The sequence below is a fragment of the Triticum urartu genome, chromosome 2A, assembly GCF_056163025.1.
Source record: "Triticum urartu cultivar PI428250 chromosome 2A, HENAU_Tu73, whole genome shotgun sequence".
NCBI lineage: Eukaryota > Viridiplantae > Streptophyta > Magnoliopsida > Poales > Poaceae > Triticum > Triticum urartu.
Window position 1 is genome coordinate 38133365 of NC_141874.1, and position 27197 is coordinate 38160561.

Genomic DNA, 27197 nt, shown 5'->3' on the forward strand with positions numbered 1-27197 from the left:
GCAAAGATAAACAAATCATACATAAAAGAATTCAGAGGAGATTCAAATATTGTTCATAGATAAACTTGATCATAAACCCACAATTCATCGGATCTCGACAAACACACAGCAAAAGAAGATTACATCGAATAGATCTCCAAGAAGATCGAGGAGAACTTTGTATTGAGATTCAAAGAGAGAAAAGAAGACATCTAACTAATAACTATGGACCCGTAGGTGAAGTAAACTACTCACACATCACCGGAGAGGCCATGGAGTTGATGTAGAGGCCCTCCGTGATCAATGCCCCCTCCGGCGGAGCTCCGGAAAAGGCCCCGGGATGGGAACTCTCGGGTACAGAAGGTTGCGGCAGTGGAATTATGTTTTCATGGTGCTCCTGGATGTTTGGGGGGTACGTGGATATATATAGGAGGAAGAAGTACGTCGCTGGAGCAACGAGGGGCCCACGAGGGTGGAGGGCATGCCCCCTGCCTCGTGCCCTCCTTGATCGTTTCTTGACGCCCACTCCAAGTCTCCTGGATCACGTTTGTTGAGAAAATCACGTTCTCGAAGGTTTCATTCCGTTTGGACTCCGTTTGATATTCCTTTTCTTTGAAACCCTAAAATAGGCAAAAAAAACAGCAATTTGGGCTGGGCCTTCCGTTAGTAGGTTAGTCCCAAAAATGATATAAAAGTGTAAAATAATGCCCATTAACATCCAAAATAGATAATATTATAGCATGGAGCAATCAAAAATTATAGATACGTTGGAGAAGTATCAGACGCCCCCTCCCCTGTATATATAGGTGGAGGAGCATGGGAAACAACCCCTCCAAGCCCTAGGGCGTAGCTAAGGGGAGAGGACTTGGACTCCAGGTCCAATCCTATTCCTACTTGGACTCATGGGCTTTTGAGGACTTGGTGCGCCTAGCCCAATAAGGCTAGGGCGCCTCCCCGCAGCCCATGCTAGCCCTTGGGTCATGGTCTACCCACTTGTGAACTTCCGGACCCCTCCGTAATCCTCCGGAACCTTCCCGGTATAATATCGAAAAAACTGCACCTTTTTCCAGAACACAAAATATGACTTCTCATATATAAATCTTCAGCTCTCCACCATTCCGAGACTCCTCGTGACATCCGGGATCTCATCCGGAACTCCGAACAGTATTTGTTTACCACTCATTAAATATCCCAATACCTCTCTCTCTCTCTGTGGACTCATGTGATTGGTCATTAGAGCCAACCCCATGGATAGCAAGGCCGAAGGACGTAATAGACATATGAAGAAGTGCATAACAAGGAAGATTGACGTGTCTCACATGAGAGATGCCAACATGTAATACTAGGATAGACATTGAAAAATAGTAGCATTTGACATGTCTAGAGTATCTCTGGCAGTAGCTCGCATTTTAGAGCCCCAAATGCCAAATGGGCACCACCCCAGTTTTCCGAGGCCCCAAAAGTGCCACCAACTCTAGCAATATCCCCCGATTTCTCAGTTGCTATTTTCCATTTTATACTGGGTGTCAAGGACCAAGCTATCATTGGCTCATTATTTATTTTCCTTTTCCTTTTATCTTCTATCAGCGCACTGCCGTGCGCCACATGGATCCTCGCTCGCTGCACACCCCACTAGTTTGTGGCTTGCCATCGCAGAGGTGCGCAACGAGGCTGAACTGCCTTCCTGCAGGCGGGTTCCTGCTACCTCTTGAGCACTGCGTTGGATTTTCCCGAAGAGGAGAGGATGATGCAGCAAAGTAGCGTAAGTATTTCCCTCAGTTTTTGAGAACCAAGGTATCAATCCAGTAGGAGGCTATGCGCGAGTCCCTCGTATCTACACAAAAACAAAAGCTCAACGCAACCAACGCGCTTAGGGGTTGTCAATCCCTTCACGGTCACTTACGAAAGTGAGATCTGAAAGAGATGATAAATAATATTTTTGGTATTTTTGGTATAGAGATGCAAAGTAAAAAGTAAAAGGGCAAAGTAAAAAAAAGCAAAGCAATAATAAAGTGATGGAGATTGATATGATGAGAAAGAGACCCGGGGGCCATAGGTTTCACTAGTGGCTTCTCTGAAGAGCATAAGTATTCTACGGTGGGTGAACAAATTACTGTTGAGCAATTGACAGAATTGAGCATAGTTATGAGAATATCTAGGTATGATCATGTATATAGGCATCACTTCCGAGACAAGTAGACCGACTCATGCCTGCATCTACTACTATTACTCCACTCATCGACCGCTATCCAGCATGCATCTAGAGTATTAAGTTAAAAACAGAGTAACGCCTTAAGCAAGATGACATGATGTAGAGGGATAGTTTCATGCAATATGATAAAAAACCCATCTTGTTATCCTCGATGGCAACAATACAATACGTGCCTTGCTGCCCCTTCTGTCACTGGGAAAGGACACCGCAAGATCGAACCCAAAGCTAAGCACTTCTCCCATGGCAAGAAAAACCAATCTAGTAGGCCAAACCAAACTGATAATTCGAAGAGACATGCAAAGATAACCAATCATACATAAAAGAATTCAGAGAAGATTAAAATATTATTCATAGATAGACTGGATCACAAACCCACAATTCATCGGTCTCAACAAACACACCGCAAAAAGAAGATTACATCAAATAGATTTCCACGAGAGAGGGGGAGAACATTGTATTGAGATCCAAAAAGAGAGAAGAAGCCATCTAGCTACTAACTATGGACCCGTAGGTCTGAAGTAAACTACTCACACTTCATCGGAGGGGCTTGGATGATGATGTAGAAGCCCTCCGTGATCGATGCCCCCTCCGGCGGAGCTCCGGAATAGGCCCCAAGATGGGATCTCGTGGATACAGAAAGTTGCGGCGGTGGAATTAGGTTTTTTGCTCCGTATCTGATCGTTTGGGGGTACGTAGGTATATATAGAAGGAAGGAGTACGTCGGTGGAGCTTTGAGGGGGCCACGAGGCAGGGGCGGCGCGCCCTCCACCCTCGTGACCGCCTCGTGCCTTTCTTGACGGAGGGTCCAAGTCTACTGGGTCTTATCTGATGAGAAAATCGCGTTCCCGAAGGTTTCATTCCATTTGGACTGCGTTCGATATTCTGTTTCTCCGAAACACCGAAATAGGCAATAAACAACAATTCTGGGCTGGGCCTCCGGTTAATAGGTTAGTTCCAAAAATAATATAAAAGTGGAAAATAAAGCACAATATAGTCCAAAACAGTAGGTAATATAACATGGAGCAATCAAAAATTATAAATATGTTGGAGACGTATCAGTTCCACGCTGATTTGAGATAACATAAGGCGGGGCAAGGGGGATCTTTGCTCGGTGAGGCTAGAAGTGGACTGTGCCGGCCTGGAGGTGAACAAGGAGAGGCCCGAGTTTCCCAAGGATGATGGACGTGTGTGGGATAGGGGGAGGGGATGGGGGGGAGTGGTCTCGAGGACGTGATGATGATACGCTGCTGGTTTACCTATGATTTTGTAGGTAGGAATAAGGTTGCAGCTGAAGACGGCAGTCATATTGATTTGTGGCATTGCTGCATAAAGGACAAGGTCAAAACAAGCCTGGAAAAACGAGTGAAGCTAATCAAGATTGTGATTACAGAACGTGAAATGACTTGGCTGGGCCTCATCCACAACATTTTTATATATTTTTTGAGTTGGCCACCAGAAGAATCTTGGGATAAGAAATGATGCCTCAAACTTTTAGCTTGCATTTGGAGACTGATTGCCTCTGATATCTTCGTGTTTTCAAGCTAATGGTGGTAGCGAAGTAGCATTGTTTTTTCTTGATTTTGCTGACTTTGTCCAAATTGCAGGCAATTTCCCACTAAGGATGGCAATTTTACCTACGGGTATGGGTACCCGCGAATATCATACCCGCACGGGCAGGATATGGGCACAATTTTATACCCATGGGTAGTACCCATATATACCCTACCCGTTAAGTCATGGGTAGGGCACGGGTATAGCTTTGTACCCATGGATATACTCATACCCTACCAGTTTATACTGACACGTGTACCTTACTTGTGAAGTGTGTCGTGAGATTGTGAACCTATGTTAAATTTTCACCAATCGTCAATTTGAATAGAGATAATTGTTATGTACTCATCTATCTATTGCTGAGTTGATATAAATATTTTTTTAATCAAATATGATATTGATGAATGTGAAATTATGAATAACTTGTGTACTATTTGATGTACCCGTTGGGTACCCAATAGGTATGGGTAACCACCGGATATGAGTACGAGTAAAGTTTCATATCCGTGTGTATAGGTATGGGTAGAACTTTGTACCCATTAACTACACGGGTATGGATATGGTATTGGTCTACCCGCCCCATACCCTATCCATTGCCATCCTTATTTCCAACGGCAGGGCTCCTCCTGCATGCTAGTTTTCCCTTTGATGCCACCCATTCTACAGTGTAGATGCTATCAGAGTAAAGAGTGTTTTTTTTCTTTGTCATTACCTGTAGGGTGGTCATATGGGCACCAAAGTTTGCAGACACGTAAGACATTTGGTCATAATCAATGCCACAAAATTTCAGATTTTTATTTTATTTTAACAGATTTTTCAATTGTAGTAATTACAGGGTGTCATAGAGCTCAAGCTAGATTGCAACTTTCCGCGGACTAATTTTTTGTTTCGTCTGGCACGACTAGTGAGCTCAAACAGCCCCAACTTTGTATGCCGAGCTCTTGTCGAGCACGTATGTAGTGTAGAACACGCAGCTGTTGGCCTCGACTTTTTGTCTTTGCTCAGAGTCATCCTGGCCCATAGTTCATTTTCTTAATCCTACTACCATGTGTCAGCTAACAAATCGCATGCCTTATTTGTGCTAAATTAATTACCACGCAGCCTTATTACACGCTTGCGAGACTGAGCCACATGTACGAGTGGGACGATGGAGTATTATATGTACGCAGACACGTAGATAAGTTAAGTATGGACGCGCACAGAACCAAACTGATCTGACTGTATCTATAGACACCACCTTATACAGATTGCAGAACAATAAACGAGCTGTTGTTCCTCTTTAGAGCTCAGCACACAATTTATTCATTGGTCTGAGCATGGCTGATCACTTCGATTCCACCTGTTTTCACTATTTTTACTCGATCCCAGTACTAATTAATGGCGCGGTTGTTGTCTCCTCTCCTCTCGCCCACGAAGATTTGCCCGCCATGCAGCAACGCCGCCTGCTCCGCGCTCGTCTTTCTCTCTCTCTCCAAAAACTACGGCTCGCCGCCGCTCCCCCAGCCGAGGGAGGGAACTCTAGCACCCAGTGCGCCCAGCAGCCGCTGCACGCCACAGCTCCGCCATTGCAGCACGCCAGAGTGCCACCACCACTAGATCCGGACGCCGGGCGACAGATCTACAGCGTTCCGCCTTAGCACCGCACCGTACACCCTCAACAGAGAGAGTAGGAGGGAGCAGCGCCTCCACCTTGCCCGGGGCCGCCGCCCCGGTTTGCCTGCATCGACGAGAGGGCCCATTGTCGCCCCGCTGCAACCAGAAGTGGAGCTCCGTCCAGGACCGAAGCCGCACGCCACACGCCGAGGAAGCCCCGCCGCCATTGTTGAGGAAATCGTTAACTGGTAGCTGCTCGGTTGGCTAGCGAGTAGAGGATTAATCGGCTAATCGGCAAGTTAATCAGCCATTTAATCAATTAATCAGACGATTTTTTGATTTATCGACTACTCGGTGACCCTATGAGTAGGAATTAATCGGCAAGTTAACTGATTAATCGGATGAATTCTTAAACAGGGCCCGCCGCCGCTGTCCGCCGAGCAGGCTTTGCCTGTCGGCATACCCCGGCAGCGACAGGGGAGCAAGGTGGGAGCAGGGGTGGGGGCGGTGGTGGCTAGGTTTTCGGCCGTGCCGCCCTCCCCCCGGGAGCGATGCGGGTGAGCGGGGACAAATGTCGTGTTCTATCGGTTGGTTAGTAGTGAAGCAGTCACCTTAAGATCTACGTGTGTTGGAGCTTGAGCATGGTTGTAATCTGAACCTTGCATGTGGACTTAGGTACTCATATCCACCCCTGCTTCTTTAATGCATAAGTGCGCACACTCATGCGTATTCTTCTCCCTCTGTTAAGAAATATAAAAGTGTTTACATTACTGTTTATACTTTTAGAACATCTTCAACAGACGTGCAACATGCGGCGCATTAAAAATCAGAATACTGCATCGTGGGAGCCAGATTTTACGCCCGGCGGTGTGCTGGCTCCAGCGGCGCCGCAAAATAAAGTGCGCCCAAGCCGCTTCAACAGACGTGCTATATTTCATCTTTTTTTAACTACGATTCGATATACATTTGTCTCCGATAGTACAAATGTGAGATAGTTCGTCACATAGCCTGCTTCTACGATACAAAATAGTATATAGATAGTTCATAGTCTTCTCCTACGATAGATAGATAAAACGAAAAACTACTACTACTCGTCATTCTCTGACTCGGACTCTACCTCGGTGATGTCCTCCTCCGACGTCTGAGCGTAGGCGTCAAGGAACCGCTTGACATTGGAGTCCCAGGACGACGCATCTCCTAGCGTGATGTTGAATTTAGCGACCGCCTTCCGCATTCGCTTGTCCTCGTGATAGGCGGCTCGCTCCTTCCTTCTCTCCTCCCTCTCCGCCCTCCTCTCGGCGAAGAACTGTTGCTCGTTGATGACATCTTGCGGGAAGTGTTGGTGCCACAGCGCCATTGCTCCCTCGTCCATCTCGGCTAGGCTGAGAGGGCGCTCCCGCTTCCGGTTCTCGCGACGATCCTCGTCGATGATAAGCCGCGGGCGCCAACTCCTGCGCCCGCTCTTGCGTCGCCACGTACGGGAAGTTCATGTCCCAACGGGACCGCCGGAGGCGCCACGCCGCGGTGTCGTATGCGCGGGCGCCCTCCTGGGCGGTGTCGAAGGTTCCGAAGCCGAGGCGCATATCGCCTGACCGAATCTCGGCGGAGTAGGTGCCGGACGGCCGCACACGGACACCATGGTAGCCCGAAGCTCCCGGCGGCACGGCGGCATGGTGGCGCGGTGGTGACGTGTCGGCGGCGAGGAGAGAAAGCGGTGGAGGGAGCGACGAGAGAGCGGCAGAGGGCGCTGCAATTTTACTTTTTCCCGCCCGCACGCAATGGTTTAATGCACGCGCTAGTTTCTCGTCTCCGCTGGAGCGCGCGAAAATGTACCGCGCGCGCTAAAATGCCAGCTTTTTTTCTTGGGGGGGGGGGGGGGGGGGGGGGGAGGAGAGATTTGCGGGTCGGGCCCAAAAAAAAGGAACGGCTCGACTCGCTCAACTTCCCTCGTCTCGTCTCGAGGGAAAAAAAAGAAGAAGGAGAAACGTGCGCGCGACCACGGTAGTTTCCGATCCAAGAAACACCTGGTTATTGGTTTCATTGACTGGAAAAGCTCGACGCGTAACTGCACTGCAGCCAAGCCTGATTGCGTGCCCTCGACGGACGGAAAAAGGAAACCTGGGTCGAACGGTAATTCGACGCGTACCAGCAGCCAAACCTATACGACAGAAACCCATCCCATCCGATCGAAAAACCATCTTTTCATTATGAATCGTGATTGTGTGGCCAACTATTATGGGTAGAATGCTAGACCACGTTAATTAATAAAGATGGTGTGTTCATCGCTTGATGCAGAGGCAGGAGGTAATCTTTTTTTTTTTTGAGAAAAGATTTATGTATGTGCGCGCACTGAGTCAGACTGATCTCCCAGTATATGTATATATACACGCTATCCTAAGGTAAGAAAGAACACAAGCAAGTAGCTCTTCCTCTCCAACGCTCCACTGCCGAGTTTGGCTAATCACTTCGATTCCAGCTGTTCGCACTAGCTATATTCCTCCCAGCATACTAAGTGATGGCGCCGTCATCGTCCCTCGTCAAGAAGGCTTCGCCGACGAAGCAACCCCGCGCTCTCCGTTCTTCAAAGCACGCCACCGCTTTGAGCCCCCAGCCCGAGGCGCTCCTTGATGCTACCCTTCATTGCGTCCACCACCTTGTGCCCGTGTTGCAGCAGCAGGAAGACGCCGTCGTTGCAACCTCAACGGCACCCAAGCCGAAGCGTGCTACTCCCTCCGACGAGACCCTGGTGGTCCACGCTGGGCAGAAGATGGGCAGTATGGTGGGCACAGATTCCATCACGACGCCGATAGTGAGCTGCACGACGCACTGGTTTAAGAACTCGCGCGACCTCATTGCGTTCAAGGAAGGACGGCGCCACAGCTTTGAGTACGGCCGCTACGGCAACCCCACGGTGAAGGTCCTGGAGGACAAGATCAGTGCGCTCGAGAGGGCCGAGTCCACGCTGGTCACGTCCTCCGGCATGAACGCCATCGTTGCCACGCTGCTCGCGCTAGTGCCACCAGGCGTTGGCCACGTGGTGACCACCGCCGAGTGCTACAGCGAGGCGCGTGCCTTCATCCGCGACAAGCTCTCTAGGATGGGCGTCAAGGTGACATTCGTCGAGCTGAACGACACGGAGACGCTCAAGGCCGTTCTTGACCAGGGCGACGTACGTCAATTTCCACAACACATATAGGAGTATAATCAAGGGATCCATGCATGCATGCATGTTGATTGTTTCTGACTCTGAGATGCTTGGCTATGATGCAGGTGACACTCTTCTACACTGACTCTCCGACGAACCCCCACCTCAAATGCATCGACATTAAGCTTGTTGCGGAGCTGTGTCACCGCAAAGGGTCTCTGGTGTGCATCGACAGCACCCTCTCCTCGCCCATCAATCAGAAGACACTCACCCTCGGGGCCGACATCGTCGTTCACTCCGCCACAAAGTACATCGCCGGCCATCACGACGTTAGTAGCTACCCTAGGTCACATGTCTTTTCATAGACGTACACAATTGCACAGCCATTTTGCTCCTTTATTGCCCAGACCACTAGTATGTCCATGTATGTTCATCAATTGACCCAAGACTTCTAACCGTGCCATCCCATTTCAGGTCATCGCAGGATGCATCAGTGGCTCCGATGCACTCATCTCCAGGATACGAGTGTGGCATCACAACATCGGCGGCGCCATTAGTCCCGTATGTACTTGTATCTATCAACTAGTTCATGTTAACGCTCATTCTGATTCAAGAAAAACTAGATGTTAAAACTACCCTCTTACAATGCAACTTAATTACTCCAGGATGCAGCCTACATGATAATACGCGGCCTCAAGACGATGGCGCTACGTGTGGAAACGCAGAACCGTACTGCGTTGCGCATGGCGCGCCTACTCGAGAACCATCCAATGATTGAGCGAGTGTACTATCCTGGGCTCAACACCAGCCCGTGGCACCACATCGCCAAGAGCCAGATGTCCGGTTCTGGCGGCATCATCAGCTTCGAGGTGGCATCGGACCTTCACGGTGTCATGAGGTTCATTGATGCTCTCGAGATACCCTTCATCGCGACGTCACTCGGTGGGTGTGAGAGCCTCGTGCAGCAGCCAGCGGTTATGTCCTTCTGGTATGTCTTCGGATTTCTCTTCTTGCAACTTACAATATGCAACAGTATTTTTTTTAAAAAAGAAGGATGCACCCCCGGCCTTTGCATCTGGACGATGCATACGGCCACTTTTTTAATTATTAAGCATAAAAGTCCTTACAAAGTAGTACATCAGTAAGCCTGAAGCCACCATCTAGGCAACATCTGTCGCTACTCCTACCCCCTTGATGTAGTGGTGCCGAATGTCCGAACCTAATAGCAAACAGACATCACACCAAATCCTAACATCTAACGCCGGATGCCCCATCCTAGCCACATACCGGGACTGGGTCACACGCTGGTCCGGCGCACTCACCGAGGCTGCCGCCGCCTTCTTCCACCGATCCATCTCCAGAGCAGGTACTGACGCACAGACCTTGCCAGGCCTGCCATCGACGCCACCATGGCGCCAGACAGCTCGACCACCCTGCGCTCGTCCATCCAGCCGCATCCGTCGTTGATATGCAGCTGCACCATGCCGCCACCACTCGTCGTCAATGACGCGGTAGATACAAAGCCGCACCACCTGGCAACCTCCACACCATCGCCACTGCTGGAGCTACTCGGAGCCCACCATCCACAACATCTCTTCCCCGAACAGTAGTTCCTCCCAAGACGGCGCCTCCATGGAGGATACGACGCGCAGGACGCCGCCGCCGCCCAATCCAGACTGAATTTTGGACTTTCGTCTGGGAGGGGTTCGGGGGTGGATAGGGGGGGACCGCGGCTTCGCCTCCAGGAAGGGTAACGGCGTCAAGTGAAGTCATCGATGCCAGGCCGAACACGCCGAGCAAAGATTCCTCCGGTCCCCATCCTATGCCACCAAACCTCCGTGTACTCCGGATCCGGGAAGCCACGATCTGAACCCCGCGAAGATGAAAGAGCCATGGGGCTCAACCACCAGAAAGGAGGATCGAGAAGAACTCCTTGTAGATCTCCAGACGCCGAATCCAACGATCCGACGTGGCCAGCGACGATCATCACCACTCCGCGGCGGCCGGCGCAGTCCGAAGAAAGGATCCAGATGGATCCGATCTGGATCCGGCGGCACCCGCGACCACCGGTCAGGCCAACGCAGCCACCACCTCACGACACGCAAGTCGCCACCACCGTGCCGCGCACGACGCCGATGGGAGACCCACCCACCGCGCCGCCGGACCCCACGTTCGCCCGACGTTCCTCTGGATCCCGCTGTCCCGCGCCAGCCAAGACGGAGAGGATGGGGAGAAGCCCCGTCGCCGCCCAGCCGGCCAGGCTTCTCCCGGTGGCGCTATGGACGGCGGCGAGGAGGAGGAGACTCGAGGGGCGGCGGCTAGGGTTTTCCTCCCGGGTTGCCCGCGGGGGCGACGTGAGGAGCCAAACTGCCGTAGTAATATTGTGGGGAGAATATTTGACTTACAATTGCATGGTTTTCTGTTTACACCAGGGGTCAGAGCGACGAGGAGAAGGCCAAGAATGGGATCAAGGACAACTTGGTGAGGTTTAGCTTTGGAATTGAGAAGTTTGAGGATATCAAGGATGACATTCTCCAAGGCCTCGAGAAGATTTAGGACTATTCTTGTGGAACTAATCTAGCTAGCTAGGTACAAGCCCTTTTTCCAGCATTAACAGGTGGATGATTTGTATGAACTTTAGAGGAGAGGTCATATATGCTTCGGCACCGTATGTACTAGAAAAATAATTCAAATATCCAAGATACCTTACATTCTCTCACGCTAGTACAGTCATGGCCATTACTTATACACGGTTCAAAACCTTGTTTTTGACAGTTTTCCTAACCGCCTATCAATATTGGTCAGTTGGCTCAAGCCAGCATCGCTGATAGAAGTATTGTGGCCAGTCACATGCAGATCATCTACCCTCGAAGAGGCATATCACAGTCAGTTCCACATAAGCGACCTGCGCTGTGGTGTGGTTTCAGATAGAAGGTTTTACATATTTTCCATAGAGACTAGATCATGAAGACGCGCGTTGCCGCGCCCGCAATTTTTCATAGAAAATAAAGATATAAATTAAAGTTGGTAGAAGCATATGATAGAAATTAAATCAGGATAAATAGTGTCAGAAGAATGAACTTTGCATTTTTGATTCTGATTTATGAGTCATGGTAAATAGAGTGAGAAGAATCACAAATAATATTATTTTACTCATGCCAAGAAACTGGCAACAACAATGAATAGTTTAAATGTTGATCAAATTCAACACTTTTCGTAGATGAGTTATTACCTGCATTGTTCATGAGATATTAAATGACAAAGCTAACAGACAACGTACCTTGGAGGCTTGGAGAGACAAGCCTCATCCAAGCATTCACCTTCATCCTATACAGCTGATGGTCATTCTGGCATCACTGGTTCACGGCATGATGTGCTGAGTTTCAATAAGATAGGATCTGCTCCAAGATGAAGATGCAGGATGGGCAGTGCAGCTGCAGCATGGGAAAAAATATGTCTATATTTCCATGACCTGAAGAAATCAAACCACGACTGCCTGTAGCCGGTCTCCTCCACCCCTACAGTAGGCACACAGTATGCACATGCGCTGCTACTGCCTACTTGTATGTGTACTGCACAGGTGTAGACACACATAGCAGTGCACATACGAGCTGATCGGGCCAGGCTGAGCCAGAGGCAAAACGAGCCGAGCCTCCAGAAGCAGGCGCGTTCAACCAACGAGCCGAGCCGAGCTGGGCTCGCTTTAGGTGAGCCAAAGCCAGGCTCGGACTGAAAACTCGGCTCGGTTCACCTCGTGTCCAGCCCTACCCCTACTCTCACCATCGACCGAGATCAACATGTGAGAACGGCTGCCCTTCTTCCCCGTTGGGGAGACAATCTCAAACGGCAATTGGGTTAGGATTTGGTGTCGACAAATGAGAAGAGGAGATAAAGGTTGCAACGAAGAGGACACAACACACCTCCGCGAAGGCCTTCCTCAATGTCTGCACAAGCCGATGGAAAGGTAGGAGCAGGTGGGCGAGATCGGCGGCTGGGCGAGGAGGGAAGCCCCGTCTTGCATCGATGATGCATACCGGCTGCTCCTCTTGCATTCTTGTGCGTCGCTGCATAATTCCCCTACTTCAGCGTTAATGGAGTGGAGTGGGTAGGCATGGCAGCGGCGGCGGCGCGGCCAAGGGTTTGTCAGATGCCGCATGAGAGAGATGGGTCAGGAGGAAAGAGTAGCAATCTAGAGGGTCGAGCGGGTCTCCTACCTACTTTTTTTTGGATTCTGGGTCTCCTCTCTACTACTAACCCGCTTATTATCAAGCCCATTAACCCTAAATTAACGAAAAGCAAGCCTAGATGGTCCGCGGAGCAGCAGCCCATTTAGGACGCAGGTCAGCGTAGCGCGCGGAAGGAGGCTTTGGACGACCAGAAGATCTGACGCGTTTGTAGCATAATCTGACGGTTGACAATGCCAAATTGCTGTGGTGGCTTCTAGGTGGCTCCATCTTACTGTTTAGTAATACGTGCTACACTAGTAATAAATTTCTAGCACGTGAGCCTAAAACTTCAAACTGACGATGGGGCACCACTAACAAATCACGAAATTACCACTGTGTATGCAAACCTGTAGAGGAAGTTGAGGCAATGCAGCACCACTACCGGAAAAACAACCTTCCATGATCGATCACTAGTGGCCAAAGTTTAGACCCATTAGTGTGGCCCATTAGTGGCCCATGACTTGTGGAAAAGGAAAAAGGGAGAATAATATAAAAGACAACATTTCGTATATAAGCCATCTGCTTCCATAGGTCTTCAATTTCAATGGACAATTCATAGGCAGGAATCTCGTACACTTTTTTTTGCAAGGAAGAATCTATTACAGTTATGATGAAATAATTTCTGCAAAAATATGAATGTGTTTCCTCAAGATGTACACTTTGCGTATATGGCGTAGACTTAGCCGTGCAAATATGCCAGCAGGCTTGTTTATAGTAAAAAAAACTAGTTAAGAGTCATTGTGCATTTTTATGTTTTAGTTTTTACCTAAAAAATGATTTTCTGAAAATAAACGATTAGATAGATATTTTTTTTCTTAAAAAGTAGTAGTTCAGTTGGAAACTTCTTATAGAATGTAGTTTTTTTTAGTGGCGGCTGCTGATGATTTCTCCGTTCGATCCGGCACCGATGATCGTTCCATCGCGCGACACAAACTGGGCCTTTCTCCTCCAATCCTCATCCATCTGATACAGAGCAGCGTAGGCACGCATCACCGGAGCCGCCGGCGACCGCTGCATCGCAGCACCAAGAGCCACCGGATGCTGCTCCATAGCAACACCGAGTGTGACGAAAATACTAGGACGCAGCAGGGACGACGCCCCGTCGAAGCTTGATTGGACCTCCGGCGAAGTTTCATTGACGCACCAGCGAGGCCTCAATGGAGCTCCGGCAAAGCTTGATTGACGCACCGGCAAAGCTTCATTGACGCATTCGCCTGCTGCATGCTGCGATGCAGCTGTACCGCTCGGCATGGAAGCAGCTCATAGCTCTTTGCTGCTGCAACGCAGCTTCGCCGTCGCTGTGCCGCGGGCCGCCCGTCATGGCAGCAGCTCGTAGCAGCTTCTGCTCCAACGCAGCTCTGCCGTCGACGTGGCTGCAACGTGGTCGCACATCACCAACGCGGTTCCGCCGTTGGCCATGGCAGGAGCGTCCTCTCAGCCCAGCCCTACAGCAACGCGAGGTGAGCGACGACTGGGATTGCTGGAGAGCGCCGTCCGCTGAGAAAGCATGTTTGCTCGAAGGAAGAAGAAAAGGAGGAAAGGAACGAGTGGCTCATGCTTCTTCTGGGAAAAGATAAGGATAAGGAGTGAACGACCCGCAGGGATGTGTGGCGCGCGTGAGAGGCAGTTTACAACATCCGCAAAAAATCAGTCGGGTGATTTAATAGTTTTCCTTTTTTTTAGGCCAGCACTCTGCGCCGGCGCACCGGCCGAAAGGCTAGCAGCCGTCCGATCTAAGCGAGATGGACCGCTGGATCTGTTCCTTCTCCTTCCTCCCGCACGGGTTAAACCCCCCCCCCCCTCCCGCGCGTCTCTCTCTTCCCGCGGCGAGCACACCCGCGCCCTCTCGGCAGCCTACGCCACCATCCCCGCTCGCCGCGCTCGCTGTGGTGACCATCAAGCTCCCCGCGGGCATCGGTTCCGGCCAAAAAAGGAGGCGCAGCTGCAGCACATCCGGCACAGGGTTGTAGCCCCGCGTACTCGCCGCCACGCCTTGCCGGTCGAGGTTGCAGCTCGCCGGCGACCGGTTGCAGCATCCGCCCCTGCCCCTGTGCTGGATCTCGCCGCCGGAATTCACAGAAACCCTCCACCGGCATCTCGCCGTTCGTGAAAGAATGGATGTAGCAAAAACTGTGGACGGTAGTAGCAAAAATGCACATGGTTGAAGCTTTCTTTAATGCGGGATGAAGCTTTTCAATTCAACAGTTGAAGCTCCTCAATTTAATGGATGCAGCTTTTTTGTGCTCGGTGCCCCGGCGATCAGTTTCTTCGTATTTTTTGGTTGAAGTTTTTTCATCGCTGGTTTTAGCCTTCCAGTCCACCGGTTGCAGCTTTTTTGTGCTCGGTGCTCGGTGCCATAGCTTCAACCGGCGATGAAAGAATGGATGTAGCAAAAAACTATGGACGGTAGGAGCAAAAATCCACATGGTTGAAGCTTTCTTTAATGTGGGATGAAGCTTTTCAATTCAACACTTGAAGCTCCTCAATTGAATGGATGCAGCTCTTTTGTACTTGGTGCCCCGGCGATCAGTTTCTTCGTAATTTTTTGTTGAAGCTTTTCCATCGCCGGGTTGCAGCTTTTGTTGCGGGGAGTGCCCCGGCGACCAGCATCTCCGTTTGTCTTTTGAAACTTTTTATGTTGCCGGTTGGAGCTATTTGGGTCATTGGTTGTAGCATTTTGTGCTACCGGTTGCAGCTTTTCTCGCGCGCGGCCATCAGGCGACGGCGCGGCCATGGCGATGAGCGCAGCCATGGAAACGACGCGGCAGCGTTGCCCCGGAGGAGCGCACGAACATCACATGAAGCAGGAGCTGATGGCCGGTCTGGATCCACGGAGTTTCCTGCCTGAGTAATCACGAGGAAGAAGGAGTGGATGGAGCGTTGAGGAGAGGATAAAGTACTCGTGTTGCTTTTCTGGTGGCTAGCGCCAGCGAGGCGAAAGCGACCGGCCCGAGCGTTCCGCTGGTGCATCGTGCGTAAACACTTCTTTTTTTTAACGCTTTTGTAGAAGGTATATGTTGGAAACGTAGGACGTACATACGTGGAAAGTCTAATTGGTTTCAATTTACGTGTCCCCGACGGGAAAAGCTCAACTGGATCCAACATATTATACGGCGGTAATTCGACGCGTAGCTGCAGCCAAAGCTACGACATGTACAGCAATAGGAACCCTTCCAATCGAACAACCACCTTCCCATCCAATAAAAAAGCTTCACATTCCTCTCCGGTGAGGCGATCGTTTCTATGTTCGCTGATGGATTTAAGAACCAGTCTATTCAAGCGGGGATATCATGGCGGCGACGGCATTCTTGTGATGGACTTGTGTCCTCGAGCTTCGTCGTTGTGACGATGTCTACTCCAGTGTCAGCACGGAGCTTGGGAGGTAGTTTAGGAGCGGATGCAGATTGTGGTCTGCATCGACGACATCTGGAAGATGGAACCTGTGCTGGGTTCGTGCTTGATGGATCGCAGGTATGGCTTCCTACTTCGGCGTCTTATTCATGGTGTGGTGTCAGATTTAGAGTTCGATGGCGTATCCGGGGTGTTGCCCCGGTCTGATTCGTTCAACGCCAATGGCTTCATCTTTAGTGAGCCACCTTGGAGGTCCGCAAAGCTGCATATCAGCGATGGAGCCGCGTCGAGCTTGGGTGAGGAGGTGATCCGTCATTTTTTTCTTTGGTGGCCGCTGTGGTGGTGCCGGAGGCAGGTGACGGACGCTGGTGTCAAGCTTAGTGATGTTCTGCTATCTTTTCAGTTTTATCATATCCGTTTTTACGTGACTTGTAATTTGATCTTTATGATATGAATGAAACACGTATTACCATATAAAAAAACCACCTTTCCATCGAATATCCAGAAATAATCAGGCGAATGCATGGCGGCCCACATGAGCATGCCCGCCGTGGTCGCCACAGACGATCTGTGGTCACTAGTATAAAACAGGGCTTTGGTTCGGCCAGAAAAGATCATTAATCCCGGTTGCATTACGAACCGGGACTAATATGAGTATTAGTCCCGGTTCGATCGGTTAGGGCACCGTACAGGCATTAGTCCCGGTTCAAATGGGACCTTTAGTCCCGGTTGGTGCCACGAACCGGGACTAAAGGGTGCGATGCCCATTAGTACCGGTTCGTGGCACGAACCGGTATTAAAGGTTAGACCTTTAGTCTCGGTTCGAGCCACCAACTGGGACAAATGGGGTTGAGACAATAGTACCAGTTTGCAATTTTCAAATTCTACCCCTCCCCGTGTATCGCCTTTTTAGTTTTGTAAAAAAGCAAAAGAAAATGATAAAAACTTCAAAAGTTAAAATCCTTCGAGATGTAGTTATGTTACTACATCTACTAGTTAGAAAAATTTAAAAACTTAAATTTGGACATGTTTTGCAAAAAGTGTAGGGAAAATGTAAAACGGCTATAATTTTTGCATACGATGTTAGAAAAAAAGGTATAATATATCAAAATGTTCAACACGAAAATCCGCATCCGATTTTGACAGCCTGCGGCCTGTTTGCAAATTTTTAGAATCCTCAAATTCTAAAAGAAAAAAAAATTATGCTCAAATTTCAGTTTTTTTTGAATTTTCGTTAAATCTGGTCAAACTACTTATTCAAGAAGTATTAGGGTTACTAAATAATTATTCAAGAATATTAGTGTTACCAAATAATTATTTCAGTTTTTTTGAATTTTGGTCAAATCTGGTCAAACTGTGGTCAAACAATGGTCAAACTACTTATTCAAGAAATATTAGTGTTACTAAATAATTTTTTTTTAAAAACGATAGTTTCAAACTCAAACAGTGAAATGTGTGACTTCATACTCAAGCTAAACTCCTGAGCATGATGCGGCTTTGCGGTCCCCCGATTCCAGCTAGGGACGGACGTGATGGGAACTGAGGAAGAAGACGCTGCGGACCCTGATCAGTAAGTGTCTGACGTTTTTGCAAAGAAGAGCTATTGATGCATCCTGGAGTATGTGTTGGTTGAACAGGGTGGTATATTTTGGTCTTTGTTATGGGTGTTCTGGTAGTTTCATTTGGGTTGCTTTTGATATGGCTGTTGTGGTCTGGTACCTGATGATGGAGTTTGTAAGACTTGTGATACTTCCCGTAGGTGTTCGTAGTGCGGTTTTGGGTGACACCCAGGTTTTCGACCCATGATCTGTTGTTCTTGTTGACAGGCGCAGATAGTGGGTTTCCTGGTGTTGCCCCGAACTCGCTTTTCCTCTTTCTCTCTAGCCTTGCTGGTTTCAGTTCCTAAGACGATGTATTTCCGTTATGATAAATAATGGAAAGGGGAAAAGTCCGGTTCGAAAAAAAGCTAAACTCCTGAGAGTTAATAGGATTGACATCTTATTATTGTCAGGAAAACAACAAAGGGAGACTTGAAAACGAGGAAGAATAGAACCCGGAAGTTAAGCGTGCTCAGGCTGAGATAGTGAGAGGCTGACTGACCGTCCGGGAAGTTAGATGATTTGGAATGATGAGGGGTGATTAGAGATTAGAGATTAGATTGAGCAGTGATGAGGGGTGATTAGAGATTAGAGGTTAAAATAATTTAGAAATTTGAAAATTCAGGAAAAAAATTCAAAAAGAAATCACAAAATTTCCTTTAGTACCAGTTGGTGTTACCAACCGGGACTAAAGGTGAACCTCCACGCAGCGGCCACATGGAGGGCCTTTAGTCTCGGTTCGTATAAGAACCGGGACTAAAGGGGGAGGCCCTTATGAACCGGGACAAATGGCTCTTTTCTCTACTCCTAATGGACGACTTGGTGAATAGTCTGCGCGGTTTAATTTCATTGGTTTTTTTCGTCATCCTCCCACCTCTGATTTTTTTCGTCATCCTCCCACCTCCGTTAAATCGCAACCCTCCCGCGAAAAAAAACCGTGCAAAAAAAAATCCTACGATCGATGCCTCCAACCCCCAACCTCCTCCCTGGCTCCCGGCGCCGCCCGCCCCTATCTCCTCCTCGATCCCAGCACCGCCCGCCCCCATCTCCTCCCCGATCCCAGCGCCGCCCGCCCCCATCTCCTCCCTCACTCCCGGTGCTGACCCCGCCCCCACCTTCTCCCTCACTCCATAGCCCGCGCCCGCATTCTTCCTCCCCCATCTCGTCTCATCTCCAGTCGCTGTAGAGGATCCCCGTTTTGTGCCGCCACCATGGTTGGCCTGCAGCGAGTAGCAGAGGACCTAGCCGCCGCGTCCGACCTCAACTGTCGCCCGAAACCCTAGCCCCTCCTTCCAACGCCAGGTCAAGCCAGCAGGATCCCCTCCAAGAACAACATTTGATGCGTGAGTGCATCCCCTTCTCTTCTTCTTCTTCTTCTCGATTTGATGTGTGCGTGTGTGCTGTTGTGTGCAGGCCCGACTCATCTCTGCTTGTGCACAACAAGGAAGGCCACGGAGACGCTGCTCCCTATGTTCAGCGCGTGGACGAACGATGCAGCGTTGGGGATGACTCATGGATGCCTCTGTTTGTGCAGGTGACTCATGGCCACCCCCTCTCTCAACCCCCAGATCCGACTCCCTCCTCCACCCCCTCTCTCAACCTCCAGATTCAACACAAGTATTCATTATTGTATTTTTATTTTTACTATGTCTCTGAACCATCTGGATGATGAACTATGTACTGTAATTTTTAGTTTGTCGCAAGAACGTGAACCTAATTTTTAGTCTGTCTAAATCACGTGCAGATTGGGTACTCTGGAGCACATGGGAGGAGGAGAAGGATGGGAGGTGTGTAGAATTCGGCGCCAAGGGAGACGATCGAGATGGTGGAGCAGAATCCAGAGGACGACGGGAGACCAGGTAGAGGAGAGACAACACCCAGAGCCCATCGATCCAGTGAGTAGTGTGTGCTGTTCTTGGTGACCGATTTTGTGATGCAGGTGTTCTGGCCCAACTTCTTATTTTCCTTCTTTGTGGTCTGTCTGCTGCAGTGAGCGGGGGATTGCTAACTTTGTGGTATTTTTCTGCTCTGAATGATGCCCATGATTTGATCTATGAACTTAACACGATCATGGTTCTGATTTGGTTGCTCCTTGCAGATTGCCGCACAGGTAACCTGCTGAGCCGACACCGATGCCAAGTGTGGCAATGCCTCTTCCGATGATTGGGAGGGCGAGTTCTTCCTGGGCTTTACCAAAATCAACTATGAGGTGAGGCCATTGACCTTGAACTGAAAAGATTAATTGTTGTTAAAAGGTTCCTTCCAGTTTAACATTTGTCCTTCAAAAAATGTACTGCATGGTCCAACTAGCAAGAGGATGCTTTCTTACAAGTGGTATAACGCGGAGGAAGTGATTCTTGTAAAGAAAATGTAAGTATGATTTGCATAACTATGCCTTTTTGGTATATATCCTTTTAATTTACTTCTACATTATGTGCTGCACTAGGATTATATATTTGTTTTGTGCTGCAGGTTAGGTTGCGGTTCAGTGTGGCATTCTGGCATATGTTTCGGGGTACTGGAGGAGATCCTTTTGGTGCACCTACAAAGAACCGGCCTTGGGAGGATGGCACAAATTCCCTGGCCATGGCTAAGAGAAGAAGTATGGGAATTACCTGATCTTTTGTCTTAGGTCCATGGTTGGAGTCAACAACTTATGCTTCGATTTCTGTTTCGGTGATATCTCAATTCGAGTTCATGAAGAAGCTTGGAGTTGACAGGTGGTGCTTCCATGAGAGGGACATCGCCCCTGATGGGAAAACACTCGCGGTATGATTTTATTAGAATGATTCTTGAATTTGCAAGTTGCAACCTTGAGTTAGGGGAATTGAGACGGGTAGCGACCGACATTAGAGCAGGTTTATTATGATTGTATTTACAAGGGTACATGACTATGTTTTCAGCACAAGGAATATGGTTGTTGATGGTTTATGCCCTGGCTGTGCCCACATCGTCCCGACACCAAGTTCGAGACCAAGTTCTAACCCCTGTACCCAATCTACCTCCATGGATCTTGTCTCTCACTAACCAAGAGCATCAATTCAACTCAACAGATTGACAGAAGAGATGAACCTAGAGTTTGAGGCTTGGGTAGTGTGGACATTGACCTGATGATGAGTGTTGTATGGTGGTCAAGTGGTGCCACTTCCCCTCGCCACACGCTGCTTAGTCTGCTCATTGAAGGTGCTCTCTGTTGGTGTTTGGCTGCTGCTGCTGCTGTAGGTCAAGGCATTTACGTAGCATCTTCTTGCAATGGATTTTGTTTTATGGCTATATACAAATTATTTTGGTATAGATTTGTGATTTTTGTTCCGTCCACCTAACCCAGTATATAGTAGCAGCTTTTGATGTCCTTTCCTCACCGGTGAATGTAAAAATTTATCATGTGTGCAATTTTTTTACTGTAGTACGAATAGTTGTAACATATTCTCTTTAGCCTTGCAGCTCATAGCATCCGCTTGATTCAGTGAGTTTGATTCAGCTGTACAAGTTAGGAATCCAAAGAAGTTGGCTCAGAATAGATAAATATGTGTCCACAGATTATTCATAGTAATTTGGTTACTTAAATGCCTAGGATTAGATGCATAATATTGCGTGAGCACGACAGGACAATTTTGTAAAAAAAAATGATCTGACCTGAAGCCTATATGCCATTTAAGCACTGATTTTTTTTCTAACTTCAGAAACCTAGAGTTGTTTCCTGCTCTCCAATATGCTTTGTCATCAAATTTGTGTATTTAAATCTGGAACAGCAGAACTATGAGAATTCAGATAAATAAGAATTGTTCATGTTTTACCAACGGGGCATGCGATGATTACTTCGGTGGAGACATATTTAAGAATGGTGTTGATCACTGAATGCCCTTGATGTATGCCAAGGTAAAATACTGGAAAAAAACATTTTCTTTATCCTGCAGGAACAAGCCAGTAGTTATAGGAATTTATCTTTATTTCTTGATATATGCAGACAACGATGTTCACTTAGGTAATTTTGGAATAATTATCTTTCGTGCTTACTGCAAGGTAGAAATATGGTTGACGATACACACCCATTGGCAAAGTTTGAACCAGAGACAGTTACCTAAAACCATTGCTTCACACCGAGCCGACCTACTTCTCAAAACTTTTTCAATTTCAGTTTACTGAATAATTTTTTCTTGCTGAAACTAGAAGAAGGGAGCAAGCGGCAGAAGATTATGATGTTGCTGCTATTGGGAGACGCAGTAAAATATGGACAAGTTCCTGTATTTTATGGAAGGTGTAGTATTGAAGCTTCTTGCACTGATCTAGAATGGATCTTGACTTAGCCCAAGAGTGAGGTATATTGATATTAATGGCACATAATTACATACTGATAGGAGAACTGGTTGCGGTTTGTCATTATTTCCTTGCATCTACAGGTAGCTCATCTACTTTTGGTTCATGCAATGAATATTTCGTGTCTACAGTTTGTCGTGTGCACCTACATATCAAGAAATATTTTATTGGTGCAAATTGATATTTGAATTTTAAATAGGGACGTCAACTTCAAAAAAGCATTAGCAGGCTTGTTAAATGCATGAAGTATTGATCATGAGCTAATGAGCTATGTTAAACAGAGTAGCTTAGAAGGATGCCCAGAACTCACCCATTTCAGTTGAGGACATGCAATCTAAGCCTTCCATGGTTCTGTTAGATGGTTTTTTTTAGTTTCTATGGTTGTGTATAGATAATTTGGTTTAAGCACTAATATGTTCAGGTTATAGTTTTTGAGCATCTGATTACTATTCCTATTATATATATTTATGTGCTTTTCCATGATTTTTCTACTTGGTAGACAAGGGCCTGAAATGCAGCTCGGCCCATTATTTGTTATCAGACATCATGCTTGGTTATTCACAGTAGAGTGCTCCAAAAATTCTTTTGATTCCTTAGTGGTACCTAAATTAAATAAAATCTACTGTTCCATATTTTTACTCTTCAAATCATTAACGTTTAATCTTCCATATTGACGACAGAAATAAATTTTATCCGCTTGATTTATGAAGTGCACGGTCTGTCAGCATATTCTGTAGGTCTTTCAGATGTGAAAGCGCATGTTACCTAAGAAATCATTATCTCTCAAGCATACTCACATTGGACCAAGAACTAGGCGAGGTTCAGACTTCAGAGAAATGATAACAAGGTTAGTTCCTCGCTCCTCTGTTGGACTTTTAGTTTCAAGTTCACATAACTTTGATGATTTCTTATCAGCTTCACAAGTCTGTATGTTTGCTGGTTCGTACTTGATATGTGATAAACAGAGTCAAAACAAATTTGGTCATGTTATTGAGGGGTTTGTCTGAACTCCAGCGCAAGGACTTTCTGGTTAAAAAAATAACTTTTGGTCTCTTTAATTACAAATTGATTGCAACATCGTGTTAGTCATCCATGGTCTCGAAAAGGATTTGCTAATAACAACAAATAATCTGTACCACCACTAACCCTTTACATGATGCAATGTCAGTATATGTTTCACATCACGTTGCATCCATTCTCTTAGTGTAGTCAGAGTGTTCATCATTTTTTGCAATTGGCCTGAAAGATATCGAACCTCTAATATGTGGTTGTAAGATGTGCTTTGGTTAAACATTCTATTTACCCACCTTCAGGAGAATTGTAAATGGCATTTGGTTATTCATGTATACCACCAGTAGGACTCATGGGATTTATCGATTGTCAATAGCCCTCATCTGATTCCTTGATGTACTTATATCGCTTTCTTTTCAGTCTCCTTTTCATTCGAGCGGGGCGATGAGGGAAAGAACTGGTTGTGGTGAAAGTCAGTTTAGTGCATCAAGGATTGGAAGTTCTGAGATTTGCAAGAGGTGATGGAGGATGTTTAGTTACTTTGGCTCATGATATAGTACTGGAAGATGAGTACAAGCATAAGCTTATTCAAAATCTGAAGTTCCTGACTACACGAGACATGTACTACCTCTGTTCCTACATATAATTCCTTTTAGAGATTCCACTATAGAGACTAGATTCAGATGTATATAGACGCCTTTTAGAGTATATGTTCGCTCATTTTGCTCTGTATGTAGTCTATAGTGAAATCTCCAAAAAGACTTATATTTAGGAACGGAGGGAGTATTTTGTAATTTTTTTCTTTTTCTTGTTTTTCATTTTCTTCTACTTATTTTCAATTTGAACGAACGGAGGGAACAACATGAAGATGGGTAGCACTATACAGTTTTATAGCAGTAACATTTTCCAAGCTTCTTAAATTTGGTATCTATGAATAGTTGATTTGTTCGTTTTGATTTATAGCCTTGTAGATGTTCACCTCTCTACCAGATTTCCATAATGGAATGTCGTCCGGTGTATTCGATGGGCAGCTCAGCTTGCACGTGAATTGGACATGGCAAAGCTTATCTTGGAGCAGACTCAAAAACAGTGGCGGCTAAATTAAGAAGCTCGGAAATTGATAGATCAGTCTATGGCCTATTGCTGAGGAGGTAAAGGAGTGCATGCGATCAAGAGAGGAGTTTCAGGGTGGCATGGGTGAGATGCTTGACTAATGGAGCTTCTCTTGGGCTAACTAAAGAGGATTGTGCGAATAAGTTATGTGAAACTTGGGCCAGGTACATATCAGATTGTATTTGTGATGTTTTTGGTCTCGGATCGTGCTGAAATGAATGAATAAAACAAAACCCATTCCAACTAAAAAAACATGACTGTTTGAGTTGTCAATAGGAGCATCTATAGCCGGATTTAGCAAATCCGCGCACCCTAAAAGTCCACAGAAGCGCCCAGTCAGTGTCCGTTTTGAGCCTCTATTTGTCCGTTCATGCAATCATACTCCTCATTTTGTCCCTTATATATCCGGTGACGTGCATGTGCTTGATAGAGATGAAGAGAGAGAAAGAAAAGAAAGAAAAGGTAGTCCATGGTGGGCCACATCCTACGTGGTGGATCAACCATGCACGTCTATGAGCCTCATATACTCCCCATGTTTGGTGTCAATATGAGAGTTTGCGGATAGCCTAGAGCGGGGATGATATAAGGGGTCGGGTTGGGTTACCATTTTCCTTCTCTCTCCTGTTCGGTCAATAATCGGGCGTGTCCGCAGATTTGGGGTCAATAGCTCCTGTGCGACATTTTTGAGGTGAATTGGCAAGAGTGCGACGTTGTTCGAGAGAATGGCTATGGTGCGACAATTTTGAGCAGGTAAATAGCCCACGCACGAGATGGCTGTTAAATGTGGTTAAATTGGTCGTCAACCAAGCCCGCCCGTTTATGTTAGGACATGTGGGTCCAACTTAATTGTTTCTCAAAACAGCTGACCGTACCCTGCCGCCCGACCGTGCCAGGCCCGCCACTCTGCCCCCCTTCTTCTCCGGTGGCGGCGGATCTTGCGTTCTCGGTGGCGGCGGCGGAGCCCTCGTTCTCAACGGCGGTGGAGCCTTCGTCCTCAGAAAATGGTGAGTGAATTCAAACCCTAGTCGCCCTCCCGTTCCTTTCTCCGGCCCATAGATCTCAGCTCTTTCCTCTGTTTTCGCTTGCGGAATCGATAGGTTCTGAGGGGAGCCCGTGGGCATACTGAGATGGAGCCGCCAGATTTAACTTCGAATAGGTAATGCGCCTCTCTCCGATCCAATTTTGCATGCAATTAGGGGGTGGCCTCGTCTGCTCTTTCTCACGGGATCACACTGTCCGCCACTAACAGAGGGGATGCTGCCACTCTGACCTTTGAATTGACAGTCAATTTCTTTCCATCAAAGGAAAAATTGTTGATGGTAGCATACAGAACATTGAGAGAGACACTATTGTTAAATGGGAGGTTGAGTTTATAGAGATTGATCCACAAGTTCTACTGAACATGGGAGAGACGGCAGTGAAGAAATGGGTGGAAAAAATTGGGGAGAATATTGTTTGGGGTCCAGAGCAAGAAGTATCACTGTTGCGGTTTGATGATTGGAAAGGAGAGTATGTGAGAATAGAAGATGGTGAACAGATTGTTGAAGAAATCGATTGGCAAAACGGCTGGACAAGCAAACGGGCTAATTTTTTTGCTGAGCTCGTTGATGAACATTTTTTCGAAGTTTGGATATGTGCCATCACAATTGGCTGCGCAGATGGTAGATGATGATTGGGCTACACAGAGGCCATTGATTCCCATGTGTACTGAACTTACAGTAATACCCGAAGAGGGACAGGTGACTGGAACTGAAACTGAAACTGCAGCAACTGTTGATTGGAATGTAGTTGAATTAGATGAGCCTACTGATTTGGTCATTACACCAATGCCTGACATTGAGATGGCCAAACTTTTTGGCATTCCAGTCGATGACAGAGATAAGCAGGAGAGGGGTGAATCTAGTTTGCCAGCTAATGCTGATGAAGAAGTAGATGGACAGTAGATGGACCAAGCTGCAGATGAGGTAGATGATGCACATGATGATGAGCTGGTGCATGTGTATGACAAAGAAAACCCTGTCATTGAAGTAGGCAAGTTGTTCCCAAGCATGAAGGAGTTTAGGATGTGTTTCAAGACTTATGCAGTGAAACATGAGTTTGATGCCAAGACTGTTTGGACTGATAGAAAGAAGTTTTATGCGAGGTGCAGAGGATTTGATGGTAGTGTGAAGCCTTGCAAGTGGTACATATCTGCTAGACTGCAACCTGATGGAAGTACTGTCAGGGTTAACCAAATCCCCAATCAACATACTTGTATTACAAGTTCACAGAGAGTATCAACCATGACATCACAACTTTGGGTTGCAGAAAAGATCACCCCAATTTTAGCCAAAACACCAAACACTACTGCCAAGAAACTCAAAGTAGACTTGAAAAAGATGTACCCCATTAAACTGAAATATACCACAGTGTGGAAGGCAAAACAAAGGGCAATTAAAAATTTATATGGTGATTGGGCAAATACATTTACGATGCTTTACAACTTCAAAGCAGAAGTGGAAAAGAGGTCACCTGGCAGCGTTGTGGAGATAGATACATAGGTATCAGCCGAAGGTGAAGTCAAGTTCTCCAAGTTTTTTATGGCTTTAAAGCCTTACATCGATGGGTTCAAAGCAGGGTGCCATCCATATTTGAGCATAGACTCATCATTTTTGACAGGCAAGTGGAATGGTCAGTTGGCAGCATGAAATGCTCTAGATAGACATAACTGGATGTTTCCTATTGCTGTTGGCTTGTTTCAGTCAGAAACAGAGGCTTCATGGACATGGTTCATGATCCAGTTGAAAATATGCCTAGGGCCAGTGTCACCTTTGGCTATACACACAGATGCATGTAAGGGGCTTGAAAATTCAGTGAAAAATGTTTTCCCACATGCTGAGCAGAGGGAGTGTTTCGGTCATTTGTGAATGAATTTGATCAAAAAATTTAGAGGATAAGAATTTGGGGCATGTGGCCAGTAGCAAGATCTTACACTAGACAGACACACAAATATCATCTTGATAAGATAATGGCAGCATGTGATGAGTTTGGTCCATGGCTGAACACCTACCATTCTTTGTTATGGTACAGGTCAGCATTCAACACTTCCATCAAGTGTGACC

General features: G+C 47.2%; 2 protein-coding genes across 11 annotated transcripts; both read left to right on the forward strand.

Annotated features, from left to right (window-relative positions):
* The first annotated feature begins 7841 nt into the window (after positions 1-7841).
* On the forward strand, positions 7842-11036 carry LOC125534839 (putative cystathionine gamma-synthase 2). Of its 2 annotated transcripts, none has more exons than XM_087539491.1 (5): positions 7842-8504; positions 8606-8809; positions 8955-9041; positions 9146-9472; positions 10920-11036. In XM_087539491.1, the coding sequence occupies exons 1-5, from the start codon at positions 7851-7853 to the stop codon at positions 11034-11036; spliced, it is 1389 nt and encodes a 462-aa protein (XP_087395617.1). In that variant the 5' UTR covers positions 7842-7850. The 2 variants fall into 2 exon arrangements, with proteins under 2 accessions (XP_087395617.1, XP_048553873.2); XM_048697916.2 differs by having other exon boundaries at positions 9146-9468; positions 10913-11036.
* A 7590-nt stretch (positions 11037-18626) lies between these two features.
* LOC125535309 (xylose isomerase-like) lies at positions 18627-24387 on the forward strand. Of its 9 annotated transcripts, none has more exons than XM_087542906.1 (11): positions 18627-18998; positions 19069-19189; positions 19400-19514; positions 19595-19670; positions 19754-19864; positions 19966-20025; positions 20128-20257; positions 20359-20424; positions 21826-22819; positions 23404-23604; positions 23947-24387. In XM_087542906.1, the coding sequence occupies exons 5-9, from the start codon at positions 19788-19790 to the stop codon at positions 21853-21855; spliced, it is 363 nt and encodes a 120-aa protein (XP_087399032.1). In that variant the 5' UTR covers positions 18627-18998; positions 19069-19189; positions 19400-19514; positions 19595-19670; positions 19754-19787; the 3' UTR covers positions 21856-22819; positions 23404-23604; positions 23947-24387. The 9 variants fall into 9 exon arrangements, with proteins under 9 accessions (XP_087399032.1, XP_087399037.1, XP_087399031.1 ...); XM_087542911.1 differs by lacking the exon at positions 23947-24387 and adding an exon at positions 20559-21534 and having other exon boundaries at positions 23404-23932; XM_087542905.1 differs by lacking the exon at positions 23947-24387 and having other exon boundaries at positions 21826-21974; positions 22653-22819; positions 23404-23932.
* The last annotated feature ends 2810 nt before the right edge of the window (positions 24388-27197 follow it).

What these genes read in the sequence shown, in the direction of transcription:
- LOC125535309 (XM_087542906.1), top strand. Translation starts at nt 19,788, where the DNA reads ATGCCAAGTGTGGCAATGCCTCTTCCGATGATTGGGAGGGCGAGTTCT. An exon ending in TTACCAAAATCAACTATGAG is followed by an intron (nt 19,865 to 19,965) that starts GTGAGGCCATTG and finishes TGGTCCAACTAG; the next exon opens with CAAGAGGATGCTTTCTTACA. An exon ending in CTGATGGGAAAACACTCGCG is followed by an intron (nt 20,425 to 21,825) that starts GTATGATTTTAT and finishes TGCTGAAACTAG; the next exon opens with AAGAAGGGAGCAAGCGGCAG.
- LOC125534839 (XM_048697916.2), top strand. Translation starts at nt 7,851, where the DNA reads ATGGCGCCGTCATCGTCCCTCGTCAAGAAGGCTTCGCCGACGAAGCAA. An exon ending in CCGTTCTTGACCAGGGCGAC is followed by an intron (nt 8,505 to 8,605) that starts GTACGTCAATTT and finishes GCTATGATGCAG; the next exon opens with GTGACACTCTTCTACACTGA. An exon ending in ACATCGCCGGCCATCACGAC is followed by an intron (nt 8,810 to 8,954) that starts GTTAGTAGCTAC and finishes ATCCCATTTCAG; the next exon opens with GTCATCGCAGGATGCATCAG.